This window comes from Schistocerca gregaria, chromosome 3, assembly GCF_023897955.1.
Source record: "Schistocerca gregaria isolate iqSchGreg1 chromosome 3, iqSchGreg1.2, whole genome shotgun sequence".
NCBI classification, from domain to species: domain Eukaryota; kingdom Metazoa; phylum Arthropoda; class Insecta; order Orthoptera; family Acrididae; genus Schistocerca; species Schistocerca gregaria.
Window position 1 is genome coordinate 509081218 of NC_064922.1, and position 21003 is coordinate 509102220.

General features: G+C 37.4%; 1 protein-coding gene across 6 annotated transcripts in view; it reads left to right on the forward strand.

The window, feature by feature from the left end:
• The window catches only part of LOC126354670 (uncharacterized), a 192321-nt gene that overhangs the window by 111764 nt on the left and 59554 nt on the right, over positions 1-21003 (forward strand). For all 6 annotated transcript variants that reach the window (XM_050004468.1, XM_050004467.1, XM_050004462.1 and 3 more), the window contains 2 exons: positions 9760-9909; positions 12667-12793. In XM_050004468.1, the coding sequence (XP_049860425.1) occupies positions 9760-9909; positions 12667-12793 (277 nt within the window). The remainder of the gene's footprint in view (positions 1-9759; positions 9910-12666; positions 12794-21003) is intronic.

Here is a 21003-nt window from a genome sequence, read left to right on the forward strand (position 1 = left end):
TAATTATACCCAGTGCTGTTTCCTAATCCTTGTCGAGATTATAGCCACAGTCCTGGTTGATAAAATTGCCCCTGGCGCATATATTTCACTACCCTCTGTAATGACGATGTCCCAGTATTTGGACATTTATGCTAAAACCATGGCCCATTTGTATCCCATCATATGAGTTTTGGACATCACTGGTGACCATATTTGATGGTGCACATCTTTTGTCCAATATATGTCATGCAACATTGGCACCAATCAAGTAAATCTTGGCCTTAAATAAATAGTAACTTTGATGCCCCTGCAAAAATTATTTTCTTTTCTTTTCCTGTTAAAACAGTTCAACATTATGTTCTAAAAGTGTTACAATAAGCAAAATTGCGCGCACACACACACACACTCTCTCTCTCTCTCTCTCTCTCTCTCTCTCTCTCTCTCTCTCTCTCTCTCTCTCTCTCTCTCTCTCTCTCTGCTTCCAAAATTTCAAACAAAACAATTTACTCAAAGAATTTCCTTAGACCACAGTATTTTAGGAGAAACCAACCCGGTGTGAGATCAGGGTGCAAGTCTGCAGACTGCACATTAAACTCAGATGTAGACCTCTGGCTCCCGATCCACAGCAACATGATGTGAAGTTAACACTGGCTCAACTACCACATATATGAAACCTCTCTTAAATAAAATAGGGATAAAACAATAGTTCATTGGCCCATGTCAAAAGACTGTACTCAAGGCTAGAGCATAAGGTGGCAAGAGAAATTTAAGTGTTAAAATGCAAACATTAATCTCCAAAAAAATTTGTATTAAAGTTAATCAAGTATGCCAAACAACCGAATAATGCAAGGCCTCTTTCCAGGGTGCAACTACCAGTTATCTCAATTGTGAACAAATGCTCGCCTAGGGAATTTGATTTAAACATGTCAGCACTTCAGTATGTGTGAAGGATTACTCTGGCAGTTATTAACTGAAACTTGACAAGAATTATAAATCATGAACACTTTGCACAATGGTTGTTACTACTGCCAATGGGAGCGCCTTTCTTGATAAACAAAAGCTGAACATTTAAAATAAAGTAACACATACAGGTCACAAGACCCTTTAAAAGAATTAAACATGAATAACACTAAAGGACTTGACTTAAACAGATTTCCCTGCAGGGTTTGCCTTCTTAGTTTGAGGAATTAGCCACAATAGATCCAGGAGTCTGCCTGTGAGAGAGAGTCTTGAGCACACATGACAAACATTCAGAAATAGACACTACCAAAGCAGGGCTGCAAAATGGACAGCAGAGAGTTGGGCATCAAACAGGCATTAATCACTAAACTGGTGCAGCACATAACAGAGCCATCGCCAGAATGAGTGTCACAGGAATGTCAACGAACGCTTGTTATTAAAAAGGTAGTGGCAGAGCCCAAGCTCTATCTGCGACCAAGCAAGACAAGTGAGCTAAGCAAATGTGTGCTCAAACCACTCATCAGATGGCTGGCATACTGCAATAACTTCCATGTACGTGGCAGGAAAGCTGATCACACTGACCCAAAAACCAGTAAGCCCTACTTCGTGTGCCATCTTCTCCAAGACTCCATACGAGCATTTGCCCAACTGCCCACTTCACCATTCCTTCACTAGAGAGCACTGGCTCCCAGTGACCCATTGATGGTGGTAAAGTTCATTGGATACGAGGTATTGACCTCTCCACACTGCTCACAGTCTACTTGGGCAAACTAAACAATCCTTCATGAAATATTTAATACAATATTTTACGTAGATATATCTGTATTACAGAGTTCAGCAACAGGTGTTGTCATCTACATAGTACATTTGTGACACTTGGTGAAATTGAAACTCCTTGAAAAAGGTGTAACTATTGGCACTTGTAAAATCAAATAAAAATTTTAATATGTTATGTTACATCATTAAAGTTTGTGAAAAGTTTAGAAGGCTAGATATCAGAGGAGAACACAATCTTCATATATTTTTTAGTGCCCACATCTCTTCATGTATGAAGTGAAGTGTTCAGGTATCAATGTCCATATGGAAAAGAGGTTTGCAGGTTCATATTAAACTGTAAATTATGCCACTTGACACCAAGTTTTTATCACACGTGATTCAGGCAGGAAATCAATTGTGGCTTTTCAAAGAAATGAAATGATTCATGCAACCTGGAAAAACATAAAGCTGGATGATTGGGTGCAAATTTGAACCCCTGCCCTCCAAACTGCAAGTAATGTCCTAACTACTCCATGTTGCAGTAGGTGAAAAGTCAAACTTCTGAGCAGTTGCGTTTATGATAGTAAGAATAGCACCAGTGAAAGATGGAACAGATATTACTGCTGTTTTGAAGAGGAGATGGGTAGCAGAGTGAGATGATGTGAGCAGAGTAGTGATCCAGTTGTTCTACTGAGAACTTAATCAAGCCAATACCAACTTTAGTTTTATTGGTTTACATAATGCCATAACAAGTTACTGCTGATAAAATACAGATAATGTGGCCAGAAATTGAGATAACAACAACATACGGGAAAGAGGATGAAAATTCTAATTATGTTAGATGACCGGAATGCTCTAGTTGAACAGTTGAGAAAGAAGACTTCTAGAAATCCACAAAGTTAGTTAGTTAGTTTGTTAGTTGTGTGTTCCATTGATCAATCAGATGGTACAGTAGCTGCTATGATGTGGAACGTGTCAAGTGCACAAGAAATGCACATATGAAACAGAGTAAAAGATTAATATTTCTATTATTTACCCAATTCCCTTAAATGGCACATAATATATATACACTATATTTATAGATTTATTTTTTCCTATTCAAGAATTCATCTATGGTATTGAGGGAGTTGTCAAGGAGCTATGATTTCAATTTAATCATCTTGTTTGAGGTTAAAAGCTCACATTCACTTTTTTTTCTGTGTTCGCAAGTTAAATTTGGGTTTGAAATAAATAGACGTGCAGGGGATGACATATAGGTGTTGAAACATGTCCAGGTAATTAGAAAAATGTTGCCTTTTGCAGAAGGCAGAGTTTAAAGATCCAGTTTTAAGAGATATTCTTGGAATGAGTGAGGGATTTGGGATGTGAAAAGAAACCACTTGACCTACATCACAAGAACCAATATCATGCTACTGAAGTGATGATTTGGAGAAAATTGAGTAGCACACAGATATCACAAATTTGTAAATGAATCACTTGAATACCCAGATAGGACTTTGAGATGTTACAGTACAATCTTGGTAATTCAAGGTAATTGGGACCAAATAGAGCTTGTATTTGAGAAAACTTGAATTACACAAAGAGTAAAAATTTAAGAGAAATTTTATTTAAAAACAGATTCAGAACTTGATGTTTGCAGCATTTTTACAGTAAACAGTTATTTCATCAGTTAGCATATTACTTACAGTTTGTTTTAGAAATAATGTTCAATTGTAGAAACTCAGACATTCACTTTGAACCCATACATATTACATGAACTACTGTACAGCTATTACTACTGTTGTAGAAGCCTAACATCAGCTGGTGTCACCACATTCTGTTGCTCCATGTAGGACAGTGTAATTCTAATTGTGCCATTCCATTGTTGTGACTCACTTTGTTGGCATCAACATCATCCTCTTCATCACGAAAATGTCTGTTCCCTTTACTTACCATTTTTCCAATAGCACTGTCAGTCATTTCATACTGATCATCTTTGTTCAACTACATTTGCACTTAATTGCTGTCTGCATTTTCAGACCTAGAAAAATGTCCCACAAGATATGATAAATATTTCTTTTCATTTTATTCTGATGCTGTGTCACTATTGCTTTCATTAACTTTTTTTTGTGCATTGTGTTGATCTGAGGGAATTTCCCAATATCTCTCTAGCGTTTCTGGTTGTAAACGATCCCAAGATTCAGCAAACCAAAATTCAATATCCTAAAAATTATATTTTCGGGGCAGCTTCTATTGATTGGGGCTCATTTTCTGTAGAGTGCAGAAGTGATTGCAACAACTTAAGCCAATATATTTTTTCAAAAATGCCAGCATTCCTCGAGACATTGCTTGGACAAGGCTAATAATATTGGAGGTAAAAAAATTGCCTAAGTGCCTAGACTACGAAGTTCTTCGGTATCGGGGTGACATCCTGCATTGTCTAAGAGTAAGAATTGCCTTGAATGAAAATTTTTTGCTTCTTAAGTTTTTTTTTCTCTCTCCCCCTGGCACAAATGTTTTGTAGCCAGTCACCAACTGTTATTTCATCTATGTCCAACTCTGCTGCTATATTTTTTTTGAAGTCTCCCCTCTTCCAATCTTTTCAGTGCTAAAACTTTTGTCTCCAAAGAGAGTTTCCTGTTTCATATTGAAGAGTTAGCACTCACTGGAGAAACAATGTCAGGAACAATAATAAATAGATAACATGACCTGACTACACATGCACACCACAGTGACCTGAGCAGACACTGACTGACTGTTGACAATTGAAACAATAGCTGCTAAAGTGGGCATGATTGTAAACACACCCATCTCAGCCACTGATCACTCTGTCTCAAATTTCTAAGACTCAGTTACCAAGATCTTACTGTAATAAGAAAAAAATTACTGTCTTCAGAAAATACCAGAGAAGTAATTCAGGCAGGAAATCAATTGTGGCATTTTGGCAATGTAAGGTAGAGTGAAATGTTGAAAAATGGAACAGTATTAACTTGAATGTCCTGTCATTGTAGAAATCATTTAAGGAGGTGTAAAACATGGAATTGGACAATGACTTTAGTAGGAAACATCATGACATTTGATTCAGCTTTCAGTAACTCTGGATGGCAGTAAACGCCAACATCCTGCTACTGCAAGATGATGATGTGCTGATACACATAATTATTAAGAAAATACTTGTATCATGGAGCAAGAATAAGCAGCCAAAAGTTACATGTTGTTATTGTGTGGAACTTTGCTTAAAAGTGCTGTACGTCATCTGAAACATGTTTCTCAACTTCCAGATTAAAAAAAAAAAAAAATACTCCTAGCTTCTGGTGCAATAGGTGGCTTCTGTAGGGAGGAAAAATGTATTGGTTGTGAGGGAGGGGTGGGGCAGGTCGTTCAGACCCTAAGCTGAAAGGGACCCATCTGTTATGGAGGGAACGGGAAAGCTTGGAGCACTGCTTTCTGTTTTGCCTGCCATTCTGTCTCTTTGTGCTGTAACCATTTTTTGATTTGGATTTTGTTTTTTATAAAATCACAAAGAATCACATTGCATTTTCCCCAATTCTTAAGCTCAATAAATATGAATAAAACCTTAAATTAAACAAGTTTAGGAACTGGGCTGGTTGCTAAATAATAAAATTGTGAACTTCATTATGTTGTCGTCATGTTCAATATTGTTGCCCCTAACTTGTAGAAGCTGGATTCAGTCCCCGTCTTGACGATTTTTTTTTTTTTCCTTCAAGTTTTATAACTGTGGAAATACCACCGTATTATAAATCTTGTCAAAAGTAATGTAGATCTGTACATAACGCAAAAATGTCATAGTCAGAAGCACTGGTTTCAGAGTAGTTAATGTCTAATACAGTCAAAATATAATTTCAAAAGAAACAGAAATATCTGTCAGCCCTGGAAATATCAGTGTTTCCTTTATCTTTCATTACTGTAATGAAAAATAGGTTCATATGGCTGATTCCACAACACACATTACAACAGTTGAAGCATCTACAACCTTCCATTTCTGCAGGTTGATTTCTAATGCTGGACTTTCAATAAATCCTGTTGTACCTTCCAAATCATCATTCAGTTTTCCTGATTGTAGCATTACTCTGCGTCCTGAAGCACACAAACACAGACAATTAAATTGTTCCAAATAAGTATTGCGCGACTTGCATATCTGTGAACAATGTGGGTGTAGGTTCCCAGGGAGCAGGCGGTGAAAGAATAAGCTCTATAGAAACTATTACTTTACTGTAAAATAGCAACAAAACAATAACCAACGTAAAGGTATTGTTTCAAATCTGTGAAATCAAAACCTGCTCCGAGATAACATTCAGTACTGTGTAGCTCCAGCCCACACTTAGTTAGCGTGGAGTGTTCACAAGTTGGTAGAGATATTACTTATCAAAAGGGCCTGTAACCTACAGCCCCAGGGTTTCCAACGTAGAAGGTGGTTTCCTGTGATGGCATAATTTAAATTGCAAGTGATCTGAAGCATAGTCACTTAGGTACATGTTAGCAGATACAGCAATCTCATTTGGTTGACTCCTCCCTCGTATAGGGAGATGTTCTGGAGGTGGTAGTGATGTGGCTGTGTGTAATGATCTCATCACCAAATATTGATTGTAAGGCTACACTTTAGACTGGAGGATACTATCCTGACGCTGCGCAGTTCGTGGTAGTGACGAGAGGCATTTGCCATTAATGAAAGATATTGGCAGAAAACATAACTGACTCACATACATTTGGAACTGCTGGGACATCAAGCCTGACGCATTCATTGTTATTGGCTCATTCCACTCTCTTCTATAACTATACTCTGCAAGCCTAGCGGCTAGACGGAGTGTACTTTGTGTAACAGTCACTCCCCCTCTTTCCTCTTCCAGTCGCATGTCATTTGTGGGAAGAAAGATTGCTGGTAAGCCTCTGTGTGGGCTGTAATCTCTATAATTTTATCTTCACAGCCTTTTTGCGGGATATACATAGGAAGGAGCAGTATAATGGTTGACTCTTCAAGGAGTGTATACTCTCAGAATTTTGTCAGTAGACCGTACTGTGAAGCAGAACACCTGTCTTGCAGCATCTGAAACTGGAGTTGACAGTGTTTCCATGACACTTTTGCACTTACTAAATTAACCTATAATGGAATTTGCTGCTGCTCTTTGAATCTTCTCTATTTCCATCCTGTCCTCTTCTGTGACAGTCATTAGACATCAGACAAAGCGTTCACTTGTTTGCAAAGAGTATCCCATGCCAGTGAGCAAGGTTCCACTTCAGATGTTCTCTCGCTAATGTGAGTCCATCACATTGTTCAGGTTTTGTGCTGCTCATAATGGGCACCTATGGGGAAAAATAATTGTGTGGAAATAGTTGTATATTGTCGTACTGCCAAAGTCGGCACAGTCTTCCCAGTTACCTCCAAAAAGGCAGTGCATACGTCTGTCTCACTATCTCGTGGGTACCCACAAATCATAATTTGTAGTGAGAATGTGTGCACTTAGGTTAGAAAAAAGCTAGTGCTTGAAAGCTAGTGTTTCTGTGCTCCATGCATCAATCCACTATAGGCAAGTGATTTCTTTCCTTTATTTTACTTCCACTAAACATTTTTTAGAAATACAAATGTCAAAAGAAGTGAGTGTAATTAAGAGAGTTCAGTTTAGGGTAAGAAGGCCATCTTGTGTGTTCTAAACTAGTGACAAAGGGCAACTCAGGGTTTTGATTATGGTGCATGGGTTTTTATTGTGTTTGAGTTGATGTTTCTTTCACATTATTTTGTTGAATTGTTTTGCTGTGTGTCTGTTGTTATACTTAAATGTCATACCAATATTATGTAATGAAACAGAGCCTTTTTGTTTGAAATGATATTTCATAAGTCCATTCCCAGGTTTTAAAGAACTAAGAGATGGAGTAATTTTTGAGGCAGAGTCAAAGGTCCTGTCGAGACTTACTGCATGGCCAATCCTGGCTTACCAGTACTCTGCATCTTAAAAGTGCCATTTTGTAAGTGGCGAGCCGTATTCGGATGATGTATCGGTGGCTCACAGCACAGCATGAGATTAGGCTGAGATTTATCAAGCTGTAACATTTCAAACATGCCAAATTTTAGACACATTTGGCTTACAGGGCAATTTTTTTTATCTTGAAAGAGAACTTTAATCCCCATTCATAAAATTCTTGGAATTATTGTAGTATTGTTTTTATCTGCAAGGGGGGGGGGGGGGGGGCGCTTAAAAGAGAATGCGCATTTGCAGCTTTGCTTGAATTTCAGAGAGATACTCCATTAACAACTTGCACCAGTTGGAAATGGCTGTAAGGTATGTTGTGTGTGTGTGTGTGTGTGTGTGTGTGTGTGTGTGTGTGTGTGTGTGTGTGTGTAAAACAGTGACAATATCACATGCTGCTTAACATTGTTCAGGCAAAAATGTGGAATTTATAGTCATAAATAAATAGGTAAAACAGTAAGTGCGATTCGTAACTGATGTATGAAAGAGCATTTTTCAAAATAATTACACAGCGGCACAATTTTTGAACACTACCAGTATGGCTTCAATTAGCTACACAACAAACTTTTACCATGCAGACATGAAATAATGGAAATTGTTTGTCTTGAAATAGCTCATGATTCTTTATGGACACAATCATCACGGTAAATTTTTATTGTTGTGGCTTGTGAGCATGACTTTGTATGGTCCTCATTCTCTGTATTATTTTTCTTTAAGTTTAGAGTTCATTGTGTGTTGGCACACATTTCAACAAGATGATGATAGTATCTTTCAAAGAAGTGCAACTGCTATTTGTTGTGCATTGTGCACATTAAGAGATCCTGTTAAATGCTGATTATGTGTGAGTGATTTTTCTCTTTTCTGTTTATCTTGTTACCTTCCAGTAAGTGTACTTAGAACAGTTTGTCATAAAATCTCAGAACTGTTTTGCTATTCACTGTGAATCTAATATAACTGTGTCCTACCCTACCTCCTTCTTTGCTAAGATGCTGGGTATGTTCTTGTGATGCTGCCAACTACTACTCAGTTATGCAACTACCATCCACCATTTCTCTAGCCATCTCAGTTACCGGATTCTTTTCCACTCCCAATAGTGTCAAGCCCGTGACAACTGACCCAGTACAGACTTCTAAATCAGAATAAGTTTGCAAATTCTTCATATGGACTTACACCGCTCTTCTCAAGAATTAACCTCATGTGATCCTCCACAGGTATGTACAAGGTCCAAGGCCAAAAACTTATCTTACCTGTATTGTTTCCCAACATAGATTCCTCTTAATCATTAGAGAATTTCAAGATGCTGAAATCATTCAACATGGTGCATAGGCATATAATAGATGCAGAAAACCCGGTATATGCTTTGTACATGCTGAAGGCCAGGATCAACACTCTTTGTTAGAGAAACCTCTCTTGTCATCAGGAAGAAAGCTCACCACTAGTATTGTCCACTATTTGCAACCTTTATGATATTGACTGTACTCTGCTTACTCTGTTGTTTTCCTTGGATCTCAAGTCATGTGGGATTTCTGGGATATAAGCTAGCTGAGCACTCAGCCAGGTAAGTGACCACACAGTTGACATTAATAATGGGGATACTAAGCACTGACATACTAGCACTGGTGAGATTTAGTTCCATTAGAGCCAGAACAAGGAAAATTGGAAGCCATCAAGAGATAATGTTTGTTCCTGTAGGTACATCTACATATGTATTCTACAAGCCCTAGTTTCTCTCATCTTATCTTTGTGGTTCTTATGTGAAATGTACATTGGTGACAGTGGAACTGATCTGCAGGTGGACTCGTGTACCAGTTCTCTAAATTTCCTCAATAGTGTCTTGCAAAAAAGGTATGGTCTTTCTCTATGTGTCTCCCACAGACAGGGATGAAACATCAGTGAATAGTTTTAAACTTTGAATACAGCCTTGCAGCCTGGAATTTTTAACTGTACCACTCAATATTTTCTAACAAGTACATGCCTTATAATTTGTGCTTTATATTTTAATTACGTATTGATTATCACAAAAATGTTTTCTTGGTTAATTGTTTTATTTAACAAATTAAATTTCATATCATTAATTTTTCTTTTCATCTTCTCTATATAGAAAAGCACAAAAACAGAATATGAGGTTCCTCTCGCACAGATAGCCCTAGGGCAAACAGGAGATACACAAATACAATTTTCTGACGTAAAGATCATTGTGAAACTGTGCATCTGTGATCGGAGAACAACACTACATCATAATGTTTTTATGGTAAGTAATCACACACAGCCATTCAGCATGTGCATTACATTTTTGAGTGGTGTGCCATAGTTTAATTCATGAGAACATAAGTATCATTCTTCTAGAGAGGATATATTTCGCCTTGGTGTCTGTCCGTGCTAGTTGTTGTGGAATGAGTGCTCCATTCCACAAGACATTCTGCATGGCCATGTTCTGTTTAGGTGTTTGCTGATCTGTTGGTAACTGTGTTACCGTTTCTGGCGTGTGCTCACATTATTTCTAGTGTTAATTGCACATATTAGCAACACAGTAATTTTCTTGCCCTATATATTAGGTGGTAATAATTACAGAACAACATAAAGAAGTAAATGTTCATCCATATGTTGTATACACAATCGGTAACTACTGACACACTTGAAAAGACAGAGATAACTCCATTAATAAAACCAGTAAAATAGAAACAACATACAATTAAATCTGAAAAAAGCAATAGATGTTGTTGTTGTGGTCTTCAGTCTTGAGACTGGTTTGATGCAGCTCTCCACGCTACTCTATCCTGTGCAAGCTTCCTCATTTCCCAGTACATACTGCAGCCTACATCCCTCTCAATCTGCTTAGTGTATTCATCTCTTGGTCTCCCTTTGCGATTTTTACCCTCCACGCTGCCCTCCAATAGTAAATTGGTGATCCCTTGATGCCTCATAACATGTCCTAACAACCGATCTCTTCTTCTAGTCAAGTTGTGCCACAAACTCCTCTTCTCCCCAATTCTATTCAGTACCTCCTCATTAGTTGTGTGATCTACCCATCTAATCTTCAGCATTATTCTGTAGCACCACATTTCAAAAGCTTCTATTCTCTTCTTGTCCAAACTAGTTATCGTCCATGTTTCACTTCCATACATGGCTACACTCCATACAAATACTTTCAGAAATGACTTCCTGACACTTAAATCTATACTCGTTGTTAACAAATTTCTCTTCTTCAGATACGCTTTCCTTGCCATTGCCAGTCTACATTTTATATCCTCTCTACTTCGACCATCATCAGTTATTTTGCTCCCCAAATAGCAAAACTCCTTTACTACTCTAAGTGTCTCATTTTCGATTCTAATTCCCTCAGCATCACCCGACTTAATTCGACTATATTCCATTATCCACGTTTTGCTTTTGTTGATGTTCATCTTATATTCTCCTTTCAAGACACTGTCCATTCCATTCAGCTGGCCTTTCAAGTACTTTGCTGTCTCTGACAGAATTACAATGTCATTGGCGAACCTCAAAGTTTTTATTTCTTCTCCGTGGATTTTAATACCTACTCCAAATTTTTCTTTTGTTTCCTTTACTGCTTGCTCAATATACAGATTGAACATCATCAGGGAGAGGCTACAACCCAGTCTCACTCCCTTCCCAACCACTGCTTCCCTTTCATGTCCCTCTACTCTTATAACTGCCATCTGATTTCTTTACAAATTGTAAATAGCCTTTCGCTCCCAGTATTTTACCCCTGCCACCTTTAGAATTTGAAAGAGAGTATTCCAGTCAACATTGTCAAAAGATTTCTCTAAGTCTGCAAACGCTAGAAACGTAGGCTTGCCGTTTCTTAATCTTGCTTCTAAAATAAGTCTTAGTATCAGTATTGCCTCACGTGTTCCCATATTTATACGGAATCCAAACTGATCTTCCCCAAGGTTGGCTTCTACTAGTTTTTCCATTCGTCTGTAAATAATTTGCATTTGTATTTTGCACCCGTGACTCATTAAACTGATAGTTCGGTAATTTTCACATCTGTCAACACCTGCTTTCTTTGGGATTTTTATAAAGGGGGAATACACTCTTTGGAAGTGTGAAGGGAAGACGGATAAAGTACAGGCAGATGAAGGCTGTCTGTAACTCTACAGAAATCAGACTGCAAATATCTATGAGTTTAAGGACAAGAAAACCGGTCATTGAGAAGGGAGTGAGATAGGGTTGTAGCCCCTTCCATGTGTTTTTGTTAAGAATATATTTCATTTGACATAGACAGATACATTGACTGTAACTCAGGTATATGCATTTAATGAATTATATTTTACACTTCAGAATGGCCACATAGGCAAAACCATGTAATAGTTAACAGTATAATAACACTTAAAGTTTGTTTAATCCCACATATACCAGCTAGTGTAGGAAATTTATATAATTCAAAAAACCAGTGAGAAACAATAATGGAAATTTGCTGAGTGGACCTATACGTAAAATAAGGAAAACCAACCCCTGACTTAAAGTGGATCGATGCATAGAGCACAGAAACACGCAACTGGAGATAGCATTTGCACTAGCTTTCAAATTATAGATAAAGAGGTATTGCTTGAAGGCTATTATGAATTCTGTTTTGTTTCGTGCGTTTCTGTGCTCCACGCATTGATCCACTATAATGTAGTGGTTGCCTTCCCCTTATTTTATCTCTTAAACCATGTAGAAGTTCAGAAAGGGAACTAAAGTTCAGGGAGAGGAAATGAAAATTTTTAGTTTGTCAGTGATTTGTAATTCTGTCAGAAGCAGCAAAAAGCTTGTTAAATAAGTTTAACAGAATGGATGGTATCTCAGAAATAAAGTATCTGTAACGTAAATTTCAATAAAAGAAATGAGAGACTAAAAACATTAGATGAATATTGCTATTTGGGCACCAAAACTATTAAGGATGCCAGAAATGTTGTCATATTTAATTTAACTATTGTAAAACATGTACTTTTTGGGTAATGAGTCGTCAGTGCCACTTTTTTCTTCATTTATTTGTTTTTCACAGGATCTTCTACACCTCATTGCAGAAGTATATAGAATACGCTACGCAGTTCCACTTAAAGAATATCCAGGCTTAGGAACAAACTGTCATTTGCTTGCCAGTGAGATAGTTTCTCAAATGGAACACTGTGGTGAGTATTCCTCTGCATTAAACAATCTCTTTTTTATTCATGTTCACATCAAAGATGCTATACGTATGATCTTGTTCCCAATGAAGGCAGCATTAAGAGTTATGTTATTCTAGACTTAATAATATAGCAATGACGATGTTATTTGCAGAATATTCCATCGGAACATAGACATGTTAAAAATGAAACATGAAGTACCAATGTTCCACTATAATACTTATTTTATATTTTGTTGCAAACTGGTTTTATTTTCCAGTGACCATCAGACAACTTAAGACTGAACCAACACTCCACACAATATCAGCAAGAGCTTGTAGCTGTACAAAGATTTTCCTCTCCTGTGGTGTGTGACGATTTAAAGAGTGTGCCTCTATACGAAAAGCTTAAAATTGCATTGCTTCAGTTTGACATGGGCACAAATTAAGGAATGTTATGTAATGATACACTGAATGTTGTAGACTCCAAATATGTGAATTTGGGCATTTGTTTTGGACTCATTTAAAATTGAAGCATTACACTTTTGTCTTTTTGTGTAGGTGCATAAGCTTCAAATTGTCACATCTTTGGAAATAATTCTTCCTTCATTTTATGTTACTTTGATTTATTTGTTTATCGTAGTCCACTTTCATGATGACAACAGTGCACCATTATGTAAAGAATTGCTTGTAAATGAATTTTCATGATAATCCATTTTCCTTTCCATGAATTTTTTGAAAATTATTCTAAACATTGAATTAAATTTATACTGTTTATGTTTTTCTTATCTTTATTTCTTTCTACTATTATTGCTCTAACAGATGGTACACTCTCTGCATGTAGTTTTTCTGTGGCATCATTTTCCAGTCTCTTCCTTTAGTGTGACACAAAGGGCCATAGGTTTTCGTTATTTCATATTGTGAAGTTTGATAAGAACTACAACAGTCTCTGATACAAATATTTGTTTATTGAATTACTAGATTTGAATATTATTATGATTTTCAGATTGATCTGTCATGAAGTGAGCAGAGTAAACAAATAAAATGTATTTCCACAAATAGTGTCCTCATAGACTACAATCACGATAAACTGGTAAACACCATGGCCCATAATGTCGGGTCCTCCCTGGTATACTTTGCTTACAACAATGTTGCAAACAACTGAGGGGACATATCCACTAGATGTCACTGGCCGAAGACAGTTCGCTAAGGTGTGATTCTGTATAAAACTGGATACATTAAAATGCACTTTAAGATAGAGCTGGAGTTTTAACATGGCTCCAAAGAGAAATATTAGTTTGAATTTGAAAACTTAGTTGCAAATAAGTGTGTGTTAAATATGCAGCCCTATAAAGTTAATTAACAGCGATATGTAAACAGATAAAAAAGGCACAGGCACAGCGGGCATACCAAGAATGGATCTAAGAAGCCATGGATGATGTGAGGCCACAGTGTGAGGAAAATGGGCAGAATCAGAAATACAATTAATAAAAGCTCTAAAGCTTCAACTGTGAGACTGTTGTGGTATTTTCAAAATTTCGTAATACTGGATCACTGTCACTATGAAGATAACTATCACCCTTCATCCATTTCAGTTTATCTTGATTAATTTTACAGTTGTTTTTATACCTACTGCTGTTAGTACTGTTACTCCACTACAACTTCAGTAACAAATAATGTTACTGTTATTTTATGTTCTGGTCTTCAGCCCAAAGACTGGTTTGATGCTACTCTCCAAACTACTCTATCCTGTGCAAGCTTCTTCATCTCCAAATAGTTACTATAACCTGCATCCTTTCGAATCTGCATACTGTATTCATCTCTTTGTCTTTCTCTACAACTTTTACCCCCGCCCCACTTTACAATACTAAACTGGTGATCCCATAATGTCTTTCTGATGGCAACCAATTTCAGATTTCTTTTCTCCTCAGTTCTGTTCTGTACCACCTCATTGATTACATTACCTACCCATCAAATCTTCAGCATTCTTATGTAGCCCCACATTTCAAACGCTTCTGCTCCCTTTTTGTCTAAACTGTTTATCATCCATGTTTCATTTCCATGGGCACTTCTGCAAATGCCTTCTGTAAAAACTTCCTTACACTTAAATCCGTATTTGGTTTTAACAAATTTCGCTTCTTCAGAAATGCTTTTCTTGCCATTCACAGTCTACATTTTATGTGCTCTCTGCTTCGGATGTCCTCTTTTATCTTACTGCCCAGCAAAGCTCATCTGCTACTCTTGCTATCTTGTTTTGTAATCTAATTTCCTCATCACCAACTTATTTAATCAAAGTACATTCCATTACCCGTGTTTAGCTTTTGTTAGTATTCATCTTATGTACTCCTTTCAAGGCACTGCCCATGCTCTTCAACAGCTCTTCTAAGTCATTTGCTCTCTCTGATACAATTACAGTGTCATTGGCCAATGACTTTGATTCCTTCACCATTATTGCTTGCTCAGTGTGCAGATTGAATAACATTAGGGATAGGCTACAAGCCTGTCACACACCCTTGTCAACTACACTGCTTCCCTTCCACATTTTTAAATTCTTACAAATGCAGTATGGTTTCTATACAAGTTGAATATAACATTTGAGCCCTGTATTTTACCAATTTTACATTCAGAATTTCAAAGAGTGTATTCCAATTGACATTGTCAAAAGCTTTCGCCAAATCTATAAAAGCTGTAAACTTAGGTTTGCCATTCCTTAACCTTTGTTCTAAGATAAGTCATAGGGTCAGATTGCCTTCCATGTTTCTACATTCTCCAGAATTCAAATTGATCTTCAATACTAATACTTCTACTACAATAATATATTATAATGTCAGGGTCACTGACCCTTGGAGAACAGTTAAATAGTACATAGTCTTATGCAACTACACTAAATTTCTCTTTACTGTAGTCTTAGATGGAGACACACACACACACACACACACACACACACACACTACTATCAGAATATATGTAGCTTCTCTCGACATTCCGTACCAGATATGCCACTCTATCAGGTCCAGCAATATTATGCTACCTCCAGACATATTTCACTGAGTCTTCTCAGTCTTCTTAGGTATACTTGAGGTTCCGTCCCTTCACTCTTCTGTTGCTGTGCAAAATGATCATGGAGCTATCGGAATTAATTTGCAATCCTTAGGGCCACACACTAGTCTTACTTGTCTCTGCTATGGTGTCTGTGTCCAGTTGTAACATCTTGCTTTTTCTGGGAAGTATCAGCTAAAGAATTTAATGTATCAAAGTTTTATTTTGTTGTTCTTCTTCTTCTTTTTCCTCTTCTTTTGCTTCACCATCTTCGGGGTGCATTGGATCAATCATTTTTTTTGTGTGTATTGTTCTTTTGTCAATGCCCAGTATTCCTTCATTGTTTCTGATCTTCTCTTCTTCTCAGATGATGTGTTTGGGTTTTTGTGTAGATTTGTCTTGGAACCTTATATTTTCACCTTTAGTAATTAATTTAGCTGTTTGATTAGTGTTTTTTGCTGAAATCTTTTGTTGTAGTAGGTCTTTCTGAGTTTCTTCGAACCAGTTGAGTTTTGTTTTGCAGTTATGGAAAAAATCAAAGATTTTCATCTTCATATTTCAGTGGCGCAATTATTGTTCCATAAAATTTCGGATGTATACCATCCAGCCATCTTCAGAGTGAGCTGAGGTGACTGACACCCCAGCACTTGCTGTGTCATTTTAAAACTGCGGACCATGCCACTGTGCATGTGGCCACAGATACACAAGGCGCCAGAGATGTTGATTGGTGGCAAAGACATATAACACAAGCATGAACTTATTTATGGCTGAGCGGTTGATCAACATGGTGATATCTATTTATCACTGTGAGCTGCGTTGTAGCGACGTCTTTGTGAGTTTATCATAAAAAGTGCCAGATTCCATGATTTGTCCAAAACTGAAGCCTTCATCTCTATTAAATTCACTGACAACAGAATTTAGATTGCTTCTTTCACTGTTGAGTCCCAGAAAGATAAAGTCGATGCTAAAATTTTTATGTTATTGTATGCCATAGAGTGCCCATTATCAACGCAGTGCTCTGCCACTGCCAGTTTATTACATTGTAAGAGCTGAGTGTACTTGCAGTGTTTTGTGTATCTCTTGCATCTCTCAAGGACTGTACATGTTGCCTAAATAATTTGTGAATGGCCGCACCTTCAGGGGATCTTGTAATCCCCAGGCTTCTGAAGCACCAAATCATCTTTATTGGAACCCAAGTGTGCTGCTGTCTCTGGTGGAGGGCAGGAAATAACTTTCACTTTGTGTTTGCTGAGGATCCATCCTATTTTCGATGATAGGCGTCCCACATAAGGCACTACAAACGAAACCAGCAGCGGGTATAAGGGATTCAGAAGAAGACACAGAAAGTTTTAAATCCATGGCTTTTCTTCCATATGTGGGAAGCCTATTGTCAAAAATAGGACGGATCCTCAGTAAACACAAAGTGGAAGTGGTTTTCTGCCCTTCATCAAAGACAGCAGCACTCCTGGGTTTGGTTGAAGATGATTTAGTGCTTCGGAAACCTAGGGTTCACAAGATCTCCTGTGAGTATGGTTGTTCATACATCAGACAGACAATACGTACAGTCCGTGGGAGACGCACAGAGCACCGCAGATACACCCAAGTCTTACAACCTAATAAATCACTAGTGGCAGAGCACTATATTGACACTGCGCACTCTGACACATGATAACGTTGAAATTCATCTTTCTGGGAGTTACAAGAAATAAGCAATCGAAATTCGGTTTGCGATGAATTTGATTAATAGAGGTAGCAGCTTCAGCTTAGGAAAATCATGGAATCCAGCACTTTCTGTGATAAACTCACAAAGACGTCGTGATGGTGCAGCTCGCAGTGATTCATCTACTTGTGGCAACTGTCATAGATCTAATTTCATGTGTGCTCTATTATACCTCTTTGCCACCAATCAGTGTCTCTGGACCTTGTGTACTGTGGCCGCATGCACAGTGGTGCAATCCACAAGTTCAAAAGGAAGGAGCAAGTGCTGGAGCATCAGTCACCTTGGTTCACTCCGAAGATGCAGCCAAAATATTAGAAGTTAAATTTATGCAGCTGCATGCCTGAAATTATATGGAACAACTCAGATTTGTTTGGTTAATCTGTTAAGAGTTCATTCTGAGAAGATGCCCATAAAAGTTTATCCTTCTTTTTGGCATTGTATTTGAAAGTTTTTAGCTTTGCTTGTAGGGAGTTTCATTTTTTATGTATGCTATCTTATTACCTTGGACTTTCGGTTGTATGATTTTCCTTAAAAATTTTCTCCCCTTTATCTCAAGTTTCTCCATTTGGCCTCTGAAGTTAATGTTTAGTGTTTCTGCTGCACACAGTGCTACTGGCTTAATCACTGTCTTGTGATGTATGATTTTGGGGGTGCCCCCCCTCCTTTCTTTCTTTCTTTCTTTCTTTCTTTCTTTTTTTTTTTTTTTTTTTTTAAGGCCAGTTCAAGTTTTTCTGTGCTTTCTCCAGAATTCCAACTAATCTATTCTCAGAGATATTTAAATTCTTTTACTATTTCAGTCTTTTATTCTTGGACTTTGAGTTGTTTGTTAGTTCTTAATGTATGTCATAATTGTAGTTTTTTTCAAAGGCGGTGTGAAGATCTATTTTAACTGCTTGTTTCTTTAGTTCAAGGATTTATCCCTGTGCTTCTTTCACTATTTCAGCAAACAGGGCCATATCATCTACAAAGGCAAAGCAATTTACTTTAAGGTTCTTCTTTTTGCAACCCAATGTTGTACCATTCTTTATATATATGTTCCATTCTCCGATTACTGTCTCAAGCGCACAATTGAACTGCAATGGTGAGAGCCCATCCCCCTGTTGCACACCCATTTTTATTTGGAAGGGTTATGATAGTTCACCTATGAGTTTAACTTTCAAAAATGTATTTTTAAGCGTTGTTTTTATGGTATTAGTTGTTTTTTTTATCCAAATTCATTTCTTTCAGGACTGCTAAAAGAGATTCTCTGAGAGTTGAATTATACGCTTTTTTGAAATCGACAGAGGAGATTACTTATGTCTGTGCTCATGATTTGTGGTATATCATAATGTTTTTGATTTCTAGTATTTGTTCTGAGTATGACCTGCCCTTTCTAAAATCATCATGGCATTCCCCGACTCGTGGATCCAATTCTGGCTCTGCCCAGTTCAAAAGGACTTAAGAAAGAATCTTGTTATATTACATCCAGTAGTGATATTCCTCTATAATTGTTGGGGCCTGTCGTTAAGCTTTCCTTGTGGATCAGGTGAATGAGAGCTGTTATCCATTCTGCAGGGATCTCTTCTTCTTTCCAGATTTTATCTAAAACACATTAAAGGGATGTAATTGCATTTTTGTCAGATTTTTCCCTATTTCGGTTACAATTTGGTTTCCTCTGTATGCTTTGTTATTTTTCAGTTCTGAAATTATCTTTTGTCATTCTTCAGATGCTGGTGTTTCTGAATCCAGCTTCTGACTGTTATTTGGGATAGATTCAAATTTTTCAAGAATGGGTTCACAATTCAGGAGCTTCTCAAAGTACATGCTAGTATCTTGCAATTTTGTGTGACTTTGTGAGCAATGGTCCCATTTACAGCTCGAATTTGGAGGGTGGGAGCTTTCTATCTTGATAACCTTTGTTTGAACATTATGTTAAAGCTTTTTGTGTTTTTTAGTAAATTCTTCATCAATTTGGGAAAGATCTGTTTTCATGACTCTTATTAATCCTCTTTATACTTCTATCTACCACTTTTCTAACCCTAATGATCTAATGGTATTTAATTGCTTTCTTCTGTTTTCTGTGATTACCAATTTTGCAATGCCTGTTTCCTTGTTTTACAGAGGGCATCACATTCTAGCAACCACCAGGCATGCTTTTTGCTTTTTATATTGGGTTCATTCAGCCATAGTAAAGAGATTTTTCTTGATATCCTAACTTTGAGTCTGAACTGTTTCTGTTGCTTTTACGAGTTATCTGATTTTAAAATTTTTGGTGCTGTATTTTTTACCCTTGTTTCCTTTTCAGGATAACTTTGAACTTAATTTTAGAGAGGTGGTGGTCCACATCCAAGTTTGCTTCCCCAAGTATCCTATCATCATGATTTCTTTGCGATAAATTGCCTTGATTGTCACATGATTGAATTGAAATTATCCTGGGTTTATAATTGGAGATGTCTATATCATTTGTTTTCATGGTAGTGTTTTGAAAACAATAAATTTAAGAATTAGGTGGTGTGATTGGCAAAGTTCTATTAGCCTGGTGCCATTTCTGTTTGGTCTTTTATGGGCAGGATAATCTCCAACAATTTTCTTATATTTTTTCTTTATCAGTCTGTGCATTACAGTCTCCAAGAAGAATGATGAAGTTTTTATCAGTAATTTTCTGAATAATGTCATCTAGTGGGTTCCAAAAGGTTTCCACATTTTCTTTGTTTTTCTTGTTATGATGAGTGTGTAGATTTTGTTTGTGATTGTGAATGTAAGATATGAGTATCTTTCCAATGGGGAATCAAAGTCAGCTATTGGGTTTAAGATATTTTTGTCTATTATAAAGGCTGTTCAAAGATGTGGCACATTTTTCATCACACGCGGTCCTACTTTGCCTTTGCACATCCTAAAACCTTTGGAGTTGAAGGTATATGTATCCATGTATAGCGTTTCTTTGAGTGGTTGCTATGAGTATGTTGTAATACTTTTTCCATCTTCAACAATGAGTTTACATTAAAAGTTGCTAAGTATGTTGATTGTTCATATTGAAATTTGGGTGAGGTTCCAAGACACTATGACTTGTCTGTGTGATGTTGCAGGCTCCTCAGAATAAAAATGTCTGTTGTTGTACAGTGGACTATCCACCTAGCATAAAATAGTTTACATCACACACTTCCATGAGTGATGAGAGCTATTTTGGGAGTAGCCCACGGCCCACAAGAAAATACAACCAAGGTTTTAAGTCCTGAATGTGGTTCTTCCGCTCTCTCTCATGTTGGGAATCTGAGTTTCCCCTTCCACCTTTGTGAGACTGTTGACCAAGTTTCACCCAGTAAACCTAGACAAGGGCCCTCACCAGGTGCTACCATCCGGAGCCAAATGGACCCAGCTTTATTTACAAGGTGTTACTTCTCCCCCCCCCCCCTCCTCCTTCCCCATCCCCCATCACTTGTGAGATGAGGCCCCAGGCTTAGGACTGCAATTGTGGGGGTTCCTTTTTCGCCCTATTTATG